A 17,659-nucleotide genomic window follows, 5' to 3' on the forward strand; every position below is an offset into this window, starting at 1 on the left:
TTCATTCCTTTGGCCATATGCTGAAAAAAAACACATTAATCTAGAACACCTGCATGTCCTAGATTCCATTCTGAATATTCAAGCCACAAAATGTATAATGACTGTCTCAGTGCACATTATGGATCATAATCATTATCGAATATTTCACGTTTTTTTTTTCATGGTGGGGTTTGAGAGTTTGCATATCAGATAGGAGAGGCCAAAGAAGTATGCTGAATATCAGGTTTGGACATTGTTGGAGGCTTCCAGTTCCATTAGTACACATGTTTCTCCCACAAAGTCACTTTGACCTGCTCCCCGTTGACATTTAATGTAGTACAGCAGGAAGCTTCCACAACACAGCCTGGAGATGAACCCAGAAAAAAAATGTGATGCTGTTGTGCCAAAAACATCTGAATGAACCGTGAAGTAATCGCAAAATGTGATGATTCAATGAGTGACAATATTCGGATAATTTTACAATCACAAACTTTTGTATGTCTACGAGAAAGTTAATTTCAGTTCTCTCTGTCTTTTATATTTGTTCAATGGATTTAAGGTGAAAAGATTGAAAAGAAAGTATCAACAGGATAACTGAATATTTTTCAATGAAAAAGCATGGGTATTTTCTTCTCCATCTGTTATATGTGAGTGGAGATCATCTAATAAATAAATAAATAAATCACTGACCTCATGAAAAAAAAAAAAAATAAGAATAATAATTCATATGCTTTAGGAAAGATCTATACAGTCCTAAAATAGTTAAACAGAAACCATTTTTCCCACGTTTTTCCTTCAATGTACATTGTGCCATTCGTTCTGATGTATGCAATTTGGCCAACTGGACAATAATAATAATATGGACATCCATATATACCCAGTATTGTGGTTTTTGATCAAATAAAAATAATAAAACAATTATAAAGCCACATCATATAAGGGCAATTGGTATTGTAATCAGCAGCCATTTTGAAAGGGATTCAATGACTGCATGGTTCGGCCATTGTTTTCCAAAGTAAAAGCACATTTTTCCAAATGTCTTATTTTGGATTCAACACAAAATGTCATTCTGCTTTCATGAAGGATTTCAGCGTTGATCCTCATGAGTGAATCTGTTTTAGATGTTTCCCCAGCGCCATCACACCTAATTCAGATGACGACGCCCAATCAGATGACGAAGCCCAATCCGAGCATTTTGGACAATTTTATGAACAATGGCTCCAAATAATTACTCTATAAACAAAACAGCCTCATTCATTTCATAATTGATTAGTAGTCACGTCATTGGCCACCTTATCCACCTTCTTCACAACACAAAAAACATATTTAACCTAAAACGAACTGATCTCCTAAATTAACATCCAGCACTTATGCATCAAGCTAGGTGATGCTTTTAAAAGAATTCCATTTTGGGGTATAGCTTGCCTGGAAAGTAAATAACCTTGTCGTGTCAGTGTCCTGGAGAAAGGCAGACAAGAAAAGGCCGGGCGAGGTTTTCAAGGTGCGTACACGGACGAGAATTCCAGAGAGATAAGCAGTGCAAAAGGAAGCCAAGACAAACTAAAATATTTAAGAAGGAGATAGAGATGGAGAGAGGAAGAGAGATAAATGGAGAGAGAATGAGGGTGAGGTTGGAGGGGAGGAATGAGGTAGAGAGAGAGAGAGAGAGAGAGAGAGAGAGAGAGAGAGAGAGAGAGAGAGAGAGAGAGAGAGAGAGAGAGAGAGAGAGAGAGAGAGAGAGAGAGAGAGAGAGAGAAATTGAGAGGAATGGCTTGCCCAAAAATGTGAAACAACAATAAGGCATGCCTTTTGTGTGTGAGAAAAAAAGACTACACACAGCGATGCTCAAAAGCAAACCCCCGACCACAGCCCTTCTCCCTCACAACCTTGCCTTTATGGGTTTGCCGTCACACAGACATGCCTGTGTGCAGTGCCCACACACGCTTATGTAAATAGTCTCTTCGGCACCGTGTTGCTATCACTGAGCCAGCACCCTTTGGGCCATTGCGACAGCCTCATTAAAACAAGGCGAAGCATCCATTAATAGATAGCAATGCATCTAAACACACACACACACACCGCGTATGCAGCCACATACTGTATGCAGCCATCGGACAACTCATTAGGTAGACAATCTAATGAGATTGGCGATTATAAAGCTCGGTTTTGATTGAGACTATCAGAGATGTGTTCAGACTTTGGTGACTGGTATTATCTGTATGTCTGTGTGTCGAAGTGATAACGCACCGACAATTAACGAAACAAGAATAAACACAGAGTGGATACTTTTGATTGTGTCAATCAAAGGGGAGTGTTACTCGCTTGGTAAGGTCAGATTTGTTGTCGTGTGTTAGATCTAATTATTACCTAATGAATTAATCATTGTGTGTACACTTCCACAGGCACAAACAAAAGCCCGCCCAGTTACAGTGGCTCTAAATATTTTATATAGCAGAACAAATCGCTAAGGAAGTCAAATGTCACAATAATGTTTGAAGATTCTGTGTGTGTGCGCGGGTGCACGTGCGTGCGTGCACGTGCGGGCGGTGTCTGAAGGAAGCCTGAAGCCATATTCCAGCCTGGAACATACTCTCCATCGTCACAATGATTATTTATTTTCTTTGTGGAGGTGTTGTATGTGCTTGTTGCCATCAGAATATATGACAATATGCATATTTCGTGTGCAGTATTTCAGGTTAAAAAGGCACGCATTCAAACGTAATGAAAAGTATGATGTTGTTTTCGCTCCCTGAAATCTCTTCCCATTCATTATAAAGCATCGGCATAGTATACGTAAATCACAAGATACAATTGAATATATAAATGATTCAAAACAAATTGTTTTTATATCTTACCACAATGATGTTTTTCTCTTCAAGTATAAAGTTGCCTTGGGCAAGTACAACATGATGTATCCATTACATTCAAACCTTGTGAAGTAAAATGGGCCCTTGTTTGTTTGTGATCTGCTGGCCCCACAGGGGGCTCCCGGGGTGTGGGATTCATCCGCTTTGATAAGAGGATAGAGGCTGAGGAGGCCATCAAAGGCCTCAACGGACAGAAGCCATCGGGCGCGGCTGAGCCCATTACGGTCAAGTTTGCCAACAACCCCAGCCAGAAGACCAGCCAGGCCCTCCTGTCGCAACTCTACCAGTCCCCCAACCGCCGATACCCTGGGCCCCTCCACCACCAGGCTCAGAGGTTCAGGTGAGTACCTGGGCTTAGACACGGAGGCCTTGTGGGGGGGCAGCTAAGAATGGCAGTTTCATGTGTCACTTTGGATTTCAGGCATGTGGAAGTCACAATGGGACTCATTGATGACACTTCTTTTTAGTTTTGAATCACTTGTCTCTATTAACTCATTTACTGCCATTCCCAAATTTGTTCGGGTTTTGTTTTTTCTTGTCACAGGGTGTATTTAAAGCTTCGGTCAGACCTCTGGCAATGTTTTTTTTCATCCCACAAGGGGGACAGCATTTACCTTTTGTACAGCTGCCCCCCACTTTCAATGCAGATAACTCTACAACCAAGTAAGCTCGAAATAAACTTTTTTTTCTCTGAAAAGAGTCTAAGGCAGTGGTTCTTAACCTGTGCGGAATTCCCCATGGGGTAATCCCTATGGGGAAATCCCCATGAGTGAAAATGACAAAAACCTTGGCACTGAAGTGGACACATATTTGCACATCGTCTGGGAGTGAATAAGTGAATACTTTTAGCGACAGCGGTTACTATGTTGGCCAACTTGTAAGGTCATCAGCATACAAGGTGCATGAAATTATTAAATGTTGGGCCGTTTTTACGTCACTAGTTTAATGTTGCTGCTCACAAGCCGTTTATGTGTAAACTTGACCCATTGTGTGTGTGTGTCTGTGTGTGTGCGTGCCTGTGCGTGTGCGTGCGCGCGTGTGTGTGTCTGTGTGTATCGGTTTTATTTTTTTGTGCTCCTAGCTCAGTTGTACATGTCAAATGATTACGATGATAAACGAGACACCACCAAACATATTAAAAACTACATCTAGTAATAATAATAATAATAATAATAATAATAATAATAATAATAAATTTTATTTCAAGCGCCTTTCAAACCTCTCAAGGACACTTTACAGTCACAAACAAGCATAAATACAATAATAAATATAATACAATTATAAATAGAATACAATAAATAAAATGCAATTTTAAATAGAAACAAGAGATCGAGCTACACAGAAAATGCAATGTTAAATAGGTGGGTTTTAATATGGGAAGAGAATGGATGTTACAAATGTTGGGAGACAGTGAGTTCCAGAGTTTGGGGGCAGAGCGGCTGAAAGCTCTGTCCCCCATCGTGCTGAGATGAGCAGGGGGCACACAGAGTTTCAGGGAGGAAGAGGATCTGAGGGAACGAGAGGGAATAGAAATAACAAGTACAATGTAATTTGCCCAAAAAATTGGGAACCATTAGGATAATGTGTTCAGTACTGAAACTACCATTTCCAACTATCACATACACCATCGTGGCAAAACAAATCATGTAAATGAACGTTATTCAATGCATTTTTCGGTGGATAGCTGCATTAAGGTGTTTTATGTTGACTGGTCAAGTCACTATGGTATCAATGAAGCCGTCCAATACCCAGAATCATAACAGACTGTCCATTTGTTAGTGAGTTAAATCCTGCAGAAAAGAGGATTTATCTCGCTAGGTAGCTTATTTGTGAACCTAGCTAAAATGTGCTGTCTTATCAGTATATTCATGTCATTCAGTCTAATGAGTTGAACTGACAAGTCGATTTATTGTCTTTCCCCAATCTGTAATGAGAGCTACAGATTGTTGACTAATTACCGATCTTGCATTTTGTCATGAACAACAAAGACCCTTTGTTGATAGCAACAGGTGGTGAATCGACACATCAAAGTCGCAGGAGTGCCTCAAGCTTGGATTCATTTTACTATAAAGGAGACCGGTAGCAAGATCCCTTGCAAAATCCGCAAGTCCAAACTCAAACCAAACATTTTATGCACGCTCAGCTGAAAATGCAGCCATTCATGCCATCTGATGAACAGCTCAAACTACTTCACATCAGTTTTTTTTTTTTTTTACTCAGCCTGCTGAGATAGTGAAAGTCTCCATCAATGTCTTTATTATGAGCATAAGCCCACACCTTCCCCCAAAAAGAAACATCCAAATAGTATTTACAGTAGCTCTCCTCTTCCTCCTTCCATCACCATTCAAAGCATTGAGTACTCACCATGGCATGGCCTCTGACTAAACAGTCATGTAACATTTTACATGTGAACGTTTATCCAAGCAACAATGTGACCTTAAAAATTGTCAACTTTGCACCGAATGCATCTGAACTTTTCATATGAGACTGCAGTTCTGTCATTCACATTTAATTGTCCTGCCGTTTCTTAAAATGGTTAGATGTGTGAAAAAGAAGAAGAATCAAATTTGCTCCCCATGGCCATACAAACACTTTCTCCTCATATATTGTCGCTGTGCAATAAAAAGGTAAAACCATTTTTAAAGGGGGTAGGCTGTTTTACGGGAATATTTTTCATAAAAACACCCCACAATCGACAGACTTTGTTCAATGAAAATGTACGTCTTCAGTTATCTGCTCAAAATATTGCCTTTGTCATTCCAAGGTCTTCGGGACTTGCCTCATAAAAGCAAAATATCTTTTGACTTCCACACATGGTCGTCACATGTCTATAGTAGTTTGTTTATGCTATCTGAAGGGAGTTTGGCGTTTGCCTAGGTTAGTACTGGTAAATATAGTCCATTTTATAATTGTGGAATACTTTTATGTAATTTTTACATGATAATCCTCAAGATAGATTTGATTATGAAGGAGAAGAAAATGCACCAAACGTGCGGCGAACACTCGCCGTAACTTCCATTTGCATCGCAGGCAAAATTTAGCTCCTTCCCGCCAAACAAAGACATTCATCTTGCAGTCAAATTGTCTCATTTCAACATTCTCCCTTGAGACAAATTACTTGCTTTCTATTTGGGTTGGTGCCATAAATAAATATGTAAATAAATAAAAAATAAAAATGTTCAATGACTAGGTAACCAATTCAAAATTCAGGTTAACAATTAGAAATTGGGCAGGTGGAACAAACGGGTAAAAAAATCAAGAAATACTCTTAAATTTCTAAAATTCAGGTGCACTCCGAGATGCAATGTTTCTCTCTCGCCATAACCTTAAATCGAAATGGGTAGAAAAGGTTTGCATAATCCTGCTAACAAACAAACCAACTGCAACAAAAGTATAATACTCTTGGCAAAGTTAGAAATCTATTACTTCTCAGGATTTTCTTATTTGGTGTGAAAAGTTCTTTGAAAACAAATAAAAAGCAAAATGCATTCACGCCCAGGGCAATCATCTCTATCATTTTCTATCATAAAATAAATGTCTTGACACTGTATGTACCACTTCATTTTCCCATCACTCACTATTTGTTTGTGCATAATTTGAATGTGGTGTAATACACACCTGCAAGTATTAACATTCGGAGAGGCTCCGTTTCATCTCACCGTGCGCACACAAAACAAAAGATGATGCATTCCATCATCCAATACGACTTGGAATGTTTTGGGATTGTCGCAAAACACACCCTCGCAAATTCCTCTCTCTTTCAATAACACTAAGCTGGTTGGGCTGTCGATTCTCCGTCAAAGTCTGCAGCGGGAAGCTATTTTTTTCTTGCCATGCCGCTTTCCCGGTGTGACACCTGAGCGATGTAGCATGGTTGTGTGTCTGTGATACGCCAAGCCAATTTACAGGCTTGGCAGGAGAGTGTCGCTTCTCATCACAAATCACAACCACAGGACACTTTTTCAATGCGTCCTTGCGCTCTCCACCTCACCAAACAACACTCTGGAAGTTGGAAACTGCTTGAAAGTGGGCATATTTTCCTGTTTCTGACGCAGCCCTTGTGAAGATAATGTTGCAAATTGGCGCATTCGCGTTTCTTGTATGACAAAAGTATTTTGCGATGTCTAAATCAACACACAGCCTGCCAAACGTATTTCTCAAAGAAATTTAAAATATGTAAATGTTTTTGTCAAACCACTCGTTAAAACATTTTTTTTTAAATACAGAGAACCCCTATCCCTCAAATGCAATGTTCTTGAATGCACCAGACGTGTGTGTGTGTGTGTGTGTGTGTGTATATATATATATATATATATATATATATATATGTATATATATATATATATATATATATATCCCGAATTTGTTTGGGTTTTGTTTTTTCTTGCGGAGGGGGAGGTGCCGATAAAGCGCTGGTCAGACCTCTGGCAATCTTTTTCCCTCCCACAAGGGGACAGCATTTGCCTTCTGTACAGCCGCCCCCACTTGCACGCATATTACTCTAGACCAGGGGTCGGGAACCTATGGCTCGCGAGCCATATAAATATATATGTAAATAAATAAATATAAATAAACTAAATACATATTCTCGCTTTTTCGCTTTTCATTTCCTGTTTGGGCTGCAGTTGGCGGAAAGCGCCATTTTGATTGGATGATACTGGCCGTTCATGTTAAAACAGCCAGTTTAAATACGCCCGACGAGTAAAAAAAAAAAAAAAAAGCTGAGTATCGTACACTTCAGGTTGGAATGGATGGAAGGATTCACCTTTGTGGAGATTCTGATTCTAATTTGCAATGAAACAATATCATTGATGAAACAGTCAAATGTTAGTGGTACTTTGACAAGCCCCATGCTCACGTTAGCATCAGTATACTCTGCGAGAAACAGCAGAAAGCAAGCGTGTGAGCTAATGAGCTGTGTGCCGGCTAGCGAGCAGTAACTTCGCGTATAGACGCTGCAAGTTGACTTTAATTCCCATCGTTTGGCTGGATTTTTACCAATCATGAGGAACAGAAAACCATTCATGTTAATGGCGAGTACTATGACAAAGTTATTTTAAATAAAACATTCTAACATTTGGTTTAAAAGTGGCCGCACGTGCGTGCGTGTTTTTACTTATGTCGTATGGAGCACTCGCTGCAATGTTTCTAAGTCACAATAAATTCAGTTTTCATTTATCGTGTAATAATGAGACTTTTCCCCTAATTTTGCGGTAATGGTCTGTGTGGATAGGCAGAAACACACGCACACACACACACAAACTCACCTCCTCACACACTAAATCTAAAGAAGCATTCATTCACGAACAACGCTTGGCTTTTGTTAGATTTTGATAGCATCTTTCTGGGACCTTGTTCTCAAATGCACAACTTCAAGGGCGTTCAACTTTCGATGTTTGGCTGCGTTTTATATTTATTTGTCACCTGCCATATAATGCAATGGCTTTGCTCCATGTCAAGTCATTATGCAGTACAAAGTATCCACATCGTCTCACTCCAAGCGGCAGACATAATATAGCAAGCTGTACGGCCCAGCTGGTTTCCGATTTTTGGCCCATCATTAATGGCGTTAATTTACAAATTACCCTTATTATCACAAAGACAGGAACCAATTATAGCTGAAAACATTTTTGTTTCAAAAAGAAAAGAAAAAAATGCACATATTCTTCCATTGAGAGAGCAGACAAATTTCCCCGTTGTGGGACAAATAAAGGTTTTCTGATTCTGATTCTGAAAGGTGCCATTGTTTGCGTTTGAGAAGCAGTGCAAAAAAACAGCTGAGCATTTGCATGCTGGGCGTGCATGACTGTTAATTTGGTTGCATGTGTTGGTGAGAAAGTGTAAGCAGCAGGTTGTTTTGTGATGAACCGGTGGCCCAGCGGCCAGCAAATGTCTTTTTGCACTTGGCCCAGAACTCTTTCTCTGTGCATTCCCGCCAATGTCCTTGTTTACCAACATTCATTGGCTTACTATGTCATTTTCTAATTACTGCTAATGGGCTGCATTCAAGTGTTTTAAGTGGACTACAATGTGATTTATGAAGTGGTTCAATCAAATGAACATCACAATACCTTTTAGATGAGTTGACCAATCGACTAGTCGACTTTGAAAATAATACTTGTCAAATCGTGAATTATGTTTTTGGGATCTCATCTTCCCGTTGGACAATTTGCCGACGACATTTGACTCACCTGTCTGTCGCCCTCATCAAACTACATCCAGCAGTCAAATGTCCAGACACATAAAATACCCAACACATACCCAACACGGTTGTAAAGTCTTCATATGCGTATGTGGTTCAAATTTTACAAAAAAATAGCATGGGATTAGCAGTCAGCCTCGCTAACAAATCTTCCGCTATTACAAATCTTGACAAAACATCAATCCAAATCTGCTCTTCCCTTCCAATGTATTTTTAACAGTCTTTTTATAAGATTTTTCATCCTTTCTAAAGGGAATGACAAAATAATGTCCTTGGAAGAGGTAATGACTGTGCCACCACTGCCACCTAAAGTAGGCGGACCCCTGTCGCCAGGTTAAGTTTATAGTGTTTTCAAGAGGAACCTAGCGGCTCCAGCCAGCTGTTGCTCAATAAGCCATGGCCCCTGTCCATTAGGCTTGAGAAGGTAATAAGACATAAGACAGGCTGGGAGCAAGTGAGGAATGAAGGTCATTGAGTCATCAAGCGGACTGCATCCATCTGAGAGGGACACCGTTTCACACAGCCCGCAGGTTTCTTAATCCCTCTCACTCACACACGTGCACACATTCTGATGGTCTCTGGAGGAACACATAAATAGGCACAAAAACTGCCTCACCGCAAAGCTTTTTAGCCCAGCACTCTTAAAACACTGCTTAGATCTGCATGTACATGTTTCGAAATTCACCTAGCGGCAATTTTTGCTGGGCATATATGCTTGTCGTTTTCTTGTGACATCTTGGGGCCAAAGAACTGACTTGGACTGAGATATTCAGTTAATCATACCACAGCCTTGTCTAAATTGACAACTTTGCTACAATCGTTAAAGCCATATCAATATTGTGTGCCCCCTGATGTGTAGGTCAAACACTCTGTTATCATATTTCAACCTCTACCACAAAGCCACTATACCATGGGTCAATAATCAAGGTTAACCCTCCAAGGACCTCACAAATCACCCATGGGCCAATTCTGAAAGTAGCATCCCTGTAATGAAATATTGTGATATATTCGCAATGTTCTAGAAATGATCATTTGAAAACCATTGGCAGAAAAGTACAGGAATAAAGTAGTGCATAGTCATACTTGTTTATTACTCTGCAAAATCATTTGGGATCATTGTCAAATCTCATTAACATGATCAGCATCCTCTCGTCGATGAATCTCACTCATTATTAGTAATAATATGTAATACTTTGTACCAATAATATGTCAAGTACTTTGACCAAAATGTATTATTTTAAACGTGTATCAAACTGGAAAGTTTTTACATTAATCAATATCCATAGAAATAATTCTCAGATTCAAGAAGGTTGCTGAGTCCTGCACTCGATGTTCATGACACATACACCAATGTTTTTGTTGGTTAAAATCATTATCATCTCTCATTGACAATCACTCAAAATCGATGAAGACGTTTATTCAGCTGTGACCTGTACTTCTTTGAAGGTGTTGGACGTTTCGTTTCTCATCCAAGAAGCTTCATCGGTGAACTAATATTTGAAAATTTAATGGACCACTCCTGTACGACTGAGAGCTTGCACAGATGCATCACTTAAAATGTCGGTGTTACTAGACTGGCAGCACTCTGTATCAGACCATTGATGTGTAAGGAGTTCTCTATCTGGATCCCAAGACTTAACGTGGTGGCACTAAATACATTGACAGAAAGCCTTCCTATTTTAGCACTCGCGCTAGCTTAGCTATTCCCCCTAACCTGGCGCTAAACTACGCTCTACTTCTGCCAGCAGTAGTGTTTGTTTGCAACAACCCTGACTCGTTGCTGTACGCTGATGCTAAGGCGCTTGCTATTCTGGATATGATGTGTGGCAGTAACAAGTGCTGTGCTATAGTCAGGGGACTGATGCAATGCTAGCTTCTTCTGGCAGGAGGGCTCCTCAGTGTCATGTGCTAACTCGAATGAGGTCTTATGTTGTTGAGTGAGAAGGATCATGCGGTCCCGACAGAGACTGTGTGTTAGTTCCATTGAGTAAGTCAACCATCTGCCCACCATTAACCCCAGAACCCTCCTTCTCTTTACAGGCTGGACAATTTGCTTAATATGGCCTATGGCGTAAAGAGGTAATTAAAACTTCACCCAATGCCAGATGTCCATGTTGACTAAGTTATTTTTTTTCCAGTATCCTTTTCATGTGGTTTAATTTTCGTGTAGTTTTTGTTGTACATTTATGTTGAACAAATTTTCAAGGTGGATTGCATTTTCTGTTGTTTTTTTGGTTTGATTGTGTTTTACTCGTAAGCTTGAGTGTTTTTCAAACGCCCTAACAAGCACTTAAAAAAGCAGAAAACAATTTGTCTTTGTTTTCAGTGGTGATGGATTTGCTTTCTTTTTATTATGACAAGTGCTGGTGTTGTTTGGATTGTTTTTTTGGGGGGGGTTGTTTGTGTACAGAATGGATTTATTGTCGACTTCTTGATTTCTAGGTGTTGTTTATTTCTTCGGGATTCAGGTTCTCTACCCTTGTCGCTGCATCCGAGCCTGCAAACATCATATGACATGAACACTTAAATTTCAGGGGGGGACTCTGACACAAATGCCTACATTTAGATTGTTGATGCAGCATTTACGTTTGAAGCCAAATGTACACATTGGCTGCATCTCTTTTGGGAGTCGTTTCCGTGATGTGAGCAAGCTTACCGAGTACAAGCGATGAGGCTGGATGAACCTGGATCTTTGCTGGAAACAGGAAATGTTTCACTGCAGATGGCTCCGGCTTTGCTCTGCATTGCTCAAATTTCCTCCTTTTTGCCTCCATGCCTCATTTTTCTTTGCCTTGTTGCTTCCATACACAGTCAGTATTACATACCCCCGGTGCGTAGTAGCCTTTGTTCTGATTTGCTGACAGCTGCATCTTGCATGTTGCAGGCACTTCAGACGCCATTTGGGGACAACTTGTCTTACTGAGGAACGAAATAGAAACATTAGTAATGATCAACTGTGGACTGTATACTGATAGAGCTCAGCGTGTCCAAGTAGTGCCATCTTCTTCAGATTGCAAACTTGGATCGGATTGAATTGAAGTGAATCTTTTGGTTACGGCCGAGTAGGGTTATCAATTTTGCCTCAATAAATTCAAGACACCATAAATCAACAATTAATCCCACACAATTAGCTCATCAAGTGATCAGTTGTTAAGCTTGCCCCTCATCTGAATCAACCCTTGCAAAGCATGTCATTAGTTGGCTTTTCTAAGGACAAAACAATGTGGTCAGCTGACACTGTTGCTATGCACCTGATGTTCTATAATATCGGTTAGGGTTCATTCCCAGATTTATATGGATGCCCAAACGAACTCAGAGAGGCACACAATGCAAAGGGTATTCTCCGAAAATAACCCTAACGTAAGGAAATACCCACATTTTCAATGTCAAATCTTGAAAAAAATCAAATTGAAAAAAAAACACAAATTGATACTTATTGTCAAATACAGCACCATGTTTTCCCGAAACCCTGCGCTACTTCATCGATGAAGACAAACGATTGCAGTAAGACCTTGGAGTCAACGATTCAATCGTCCAAAGCCCTCGCATTGGCCAGTATCAGACAGCGCACCATCAAAAGTCATGTCGGAAGGTCATAGTGATCGTGGGCCATATATAGTCACTGGCGAGATAAGAATAAGGACGGGGGCCGTGAGCAGCAAACAGCGAAATCGATCAGTGCCATTGCAATACGACTGAACAGAGAACACCCTGCAGAGTCTCGGACATGTGGGAGGAATACACTTTGTACCTTAATGCCACTGGGCTGTAAAGTGCTTCCACTTTGCATTTTGCTCTCTCGCCCTCCCTTTGGCCAAGAAAGAGGCCTTTCCTGAACAGCTGCAGCAAGGCGGAAATCTCAATTAAACCATGCCCAATAATGCCTATAGTTATTTCTTGAAGAGAGGTGGCAGAAGAAATGAACCTCTTTATCTCATTTACTTTTGATTTTAAAATGGGCCCTTTCTTTTTCCTTTCCTTTGAGCGGAAAAGCAATTAAGTGAAGTCAACTGAGGATCCAAATCTTCTTGCATCGCAGGAAAAAGGAGAAGATTACAAGGCCAATGAGAGGAGATTTAGTAGCCCGGTGCGTGATCTGTGATGAATTTCTAGCAATGCTTTCAATTCAACAACTTTCTGCAAGTTTAGCTCTTGAAGAAGCCACTCAAAGGGTGCCTAGAGTAAAACCCTCATCTGCATATTCTTGGGCAGATATATGGTAAATCCTGACAGGAAGGCTTTCACAATAAAGCAAATAGAAGATTTCAGAGCACGCCGGCAAAGTCAACTACGCATCATTGCTCTCGATAAAGAATATTCCCGTCGAACATGACGAGCTGAAACGCAGAAACCGACAGGCACAGTTTTAGACAGGAATAAAGCCACACCTACGTGTGAACGACCAATCAGGGCTTCGCACCCACCCAGCAACTGAAACAAGTCATGTGTAATGTGTATTGAAACTCAAGGTGCTAACCTGACGAATGCCTTTTAACTGCAGCGTTCGCCGTCATAGAAGGAAAGGTTCCAAGAGAGATGATGTCGTGAAACTCATCAGTGATCAGGTCCTCAGATTCAACGAGGAAGCCTTGCTTTCACGCTTTTTTCCCCCACAAAGCCTTTTGCGTCTTTTTACTCAGTTGTCAGATGACGTTTCGACCAGATCGGCTTGGTGAATGATAATATCTTCTCAATTACCTTTGCCAAATAAATATTGATAAAATAAAATTAAAGAATCTTCATCGATATTGTCACAATCTGCTGGCTTGACAATATATTTAGCTTAGCAATAAAGGAAAAAAATATTGTCGAAGGATGGGAGATGGACCGGCCTGCCAACAGAAAAAAATGGGAAATTTCTTACAAGGTAATAAACTGAATGTATATTCCCCCCACACCCCCAAAAATGTGGAGGGAAGTAGTGTGAGTATGAATAAATAATAGTTATATATTGTTTTAAAATGAGATATATATAGTATTTTAAAGTTTCCACTCATTCTGAGCAAAAGAACATTAGAGAGCGAAGACCACCAATTGAAGACCGGATTCCAAATCGTTCAGAGAATGAATCCAATTGGCAAATCCACGTTTCTACTCCCCACATGCCTTTGTGCTCTCCGACATTGTCTGGGCTTGCTCATGATGTGACAGCGGGGAATCCTGAGGGGAATCTTCTTCTGGACATCAGTGATCCTCCAATGAATCCACATATGTCTAATGGAATGGCAGAATCTCATTCTGAATCTGTAGTCTGTCTGATTAAAATAACACAAATATACTTGAAACATCCTGTAGAAAAATGCAAAAGGTGTAGCCACTTAGCCCTTTTGTCCGTGTAATTTCCCAAAACTTGTCCACAAAGTGCGGATCTTTTATGAGCATTTCCTTGTACTTCTCTTCAACCCAATGTCTTTCTCTTCCACGCTCTCAGGTTTTCCCCCATCACGATCGACAGCATGACCAGCTTGGTGGGCATGAACATCCCCGGGCACACCGGCACCGGTTGGTGCATCTTCGTCTACAACCTGTCCCCAGATTCAGACGAGAGCGTGCTTTGGCAGCTCTTCGGGCCTTTTGGCGCTGTCAACAACGTTAAGGTGATCCGTGACTTCAACACCAACAAGTGCAAAGGTTTCGGCTTCGTCACCATGACAAATTACGATGAGGCGGCCATGGCCATCGCCAGTCTCAACGGTTACAGGTTGGGTGACCGCGTCCTGCAAGTCTCCTTCAAGACTAGCAAGACCCACAAGTCCTGAACTCGAACCAGGTAGAAGCAGATGCAGCTCTTTCACGCTCCAAAATGACCCCCCACTCCATTGCCTCCAGATCTTTACCATCCCCCAGCTCCACCCCTCACCTCTGCTCCTCCAGGTACCACCACTACCACCACCCTATACTGGAACATGAAGCAACCATCCAACACAATTGAACTGAAAATGGCTTATATCATCCCTTTGGACCTATAAGCCAATGTTGCCTAAGTATTTAAAAAAATGAAAATGAACCAAAATGTCATGCGTTTTTGGGAAGTCCATGAGATAGTGCAGGCTTCCTTTTGTTGTATATGCTTTCCATTTTGTTCCAGCTGCTAAAATTACTTTTCTCTTCAATGTAAACTGTAGCAAACCTCCCCCACCGTCCGACCTCTCAATTTTAGTGAAGAGAATATCCTTTTTAGGAATACTGTCCCAATTCAAGATTAGCTTTTGTTTTCTATTTCTGGACCCACTGTTGGTAGTATCCTATGAACCTCCCGGTCACTTTCAGGGAGGGGGCTCTTTTTTAACAATTGGTGATCCATTCATTCATTTGTAGTTGTATTCAAAGATCCCCTTAAATGATTCTCGATGGGATTTCACACTCCCATCGATTTTGATGTTGTAGACGAAAAAGGAAAAAAAGACTTTTTAATGTTGTTTTTGTTTTGGATCGCGAACAAAACCTAATGTATTTTCCTCACAGGGAGATCGGGTGCGGGGTGGGGGATGGGTTAGCGTTCCTGATTAATTACATATTCAGTAATTTAAGAAAAAAATACACTGTTGCCAAAGAGAAGATCTCTTTGCTTGGAAAAAAATGTGTTTAGAAAAAAAACATAAAAAATTAATAGAAAGAAAAATCTATTTTTATAAATGATCATTAAAATAAGAATTACTGAGAAATTTTTACAAGAATCAGGATTTGAAAAAAGAGAAAAATATTTTGACTGGCTAACTGGGAGGGGGGAGGGGGGCACCACCTTGTCTTGGCGTTCTGCCAATGGTCCTTTGTCGGCTCAGCGCTGGGAAGCCACAGTGGCCGCAGCGATTTTCTAGATGGAAGGTTTTGTGAAAAAGGAAACCAAGGCAGGTGATTTTTGGTAATTTTTCACACATGTACGTACTAGTGCTTAATTATTCAATACCCACAAGGGAAAGGGAGAGGGTAACCATCCTTATCGTCCAGAGCCCAAAGCAAGGAGACCCTTTGTCTGCTTCTTTTCCTGTTATCGTCAACAGTCCATATGGGGTATCAGTAACTGCATATGTGCACATCAATCCATTTGGAAAAAGCATATCATTCATGATATTGTTTCTCTTTTCTCTGCATTTGTGTGCAAACATCCTTTTAGCGATCAACAGTAGGTGCTATACTACATTATTCAAATATTTTAACTATCCGAGTTGGTTGTTCTATGTGTTGTTTAAATTTAAAACAAAAACAAAAAAAATAATTACTCGGTTAATGTTGGTATTAAATTGAGTTTATTGTTGTCGCCTAAATAGTCACGACAGACTATTTTGTTGCAAAGAACCCAGATCAATACACACATACACACAAACATATACACACACACACACATATATATATATATATATATATATATATATATATATATATATATATATATATATATATATATATATATATATATATATATATATATATATATATATATGTGGGTGTGTGTGTGTATTGATCTGGTTTCTTTGCAACTAAATAAATGTTTATTTGAGGAATGTCACTGAACAAAATTGTGTTTCTTTCTTAAGCCTTGGATTTTTTGGGGGGCCTTGCTGGCTTTTGTGTTACTTGCTGATCGTGAAGCTTTTGTCCAAACTGAACAATGATTAGCTAGTTCCTTTAGTCTAGATATTTGTTTCCTGAAAAGGCGATCTATGACTAATGCGTCTTTCTTTGCTCTGTACAAATAGATGAGCTATCGCTCTCTCAATATATATATATATATAAATATATATATCTATATATACATAGTCTACATTTGGTTTACGATATCTACTGTACGATCTGAGTTGTCACTGTTCTTTAGTTGGAGCTTGTCTTTTTCATATTGCAACTTATTATGAAGTGGTGGTTCAGTTACTTAGAAAAACGTTGTGAGGAAAATGTTCAAATGTTGTCATGTTGCTTGTGGAGAAAAAAAAGGCTTGATTAACTTTACGTTCCTACCGCGGCAAAAAAACGAACAAAAAGCTTTGAATATAAGTGTGTTTGGATTTAATCTATTTTTGTTCCATTATTTATTTTTCTATTTATTTCTATTTATTTCTATTTATTATGTATTTATGAACCACTTAATTTATCAGTGTATTTATTTGTTTCATTGTCTGTGAATTTGCGTGATTCTGGTTACATGGAGGGGGGGCGTTTCTGAGCAAAAGGGAACAAAGCGACTAGTGGAGAAGCTCTTCCAGTAGTCCTCTGCACTGAGAGAACTTTTAGTACATTTGTGCTTTGTACCAATATGTCAAAATGACCATAAAAAAATCTAAAAGTCAGGAAAACTTGAAAAAAAATTATCTGGAGGGCCGGGGAACGCTCTTCCCTTATTACTAGAAACAGTTACTCGCTATGCATATCCTAGTTATTAATAGTTCGATTTGCTCTTGCTTTTTTCTTGTCTTGTTCAAAAACGAAATCTTTAGATCTTTTCCAATGACGTTTAGGCTTAATAGAATGTTATAAACAGTGGTTCTGGTTCAATATAACCTGTGATAAGTTTGTGTAGTTCTCTTAAGCCACTCCGTCCACACCTCCCTCCACTTACTACCACTTTGTGATGAAACCTTTATGCAAAACTGTCCGTCTGAAAGCATACGTCTATGTA

At 39.8% G+C, this 17,659-nt stretch overlaps 1 protein-coding gene across 7 annotated transcripts in view; it reads left to right on the forward strand.

Annotated features, from left to right (window-relative positions):
- elavl4 (ELAV like RNA binding protein 4) overlaps nucleotides 1-16,421 on the forward strand; it is a 109,836-nt gene extending 93,415 nt beyond the window's left edge. For 4 of the 7 annotated variants that reach the window (XM_089000374.1, XM_089000378.1, XM_089000379.1 and 1 more), the window contains 3 exons: nucleotides 2,951-3,186; nucleotides 11,089-11,127; nucleotides 14,480-16,421. In XM_089000374.1, the coding sequence (XP_088856500.1) occupies nucleotides 2,951-3,186; nucleotides 11,089-11,127; nucleotides 14,480-14,807 (603 nt within the window). In that variant the 3' untranslated portion in view covers nucleotides 14,808-16,421. The remainder of the gene's footprint in view (nucleotides 1-2,950; nucleotides 3,187-11,088; nucleotides 11,128-14,479) is intronic. The other 3 variants (XM_089000375.1, XM_089000377.1, XM_089000376.1) reach the window with 3 other exon arrangements.
- Nucleotides 16,422-17,659: the final 1,238 nt, after the last annotated feature.

The sequence above is a fragment of the Hippocampus bargibanti genome, linkage group LG07, assembly GCF_051943395.1.
Source record: "Hippocampus bargibanti isolate YZ-2025 linkage group LG07, ASM5194339v1, whole genome shotgun sequence".
NCBI classification, from domain to species: domain Eukaryota; kingdom Metazoa; phylum Chordata; class Actinopteri; order Syngnathiformes; family Syngnathidae; genus Hippocampus; species Hippocampus bargibanti.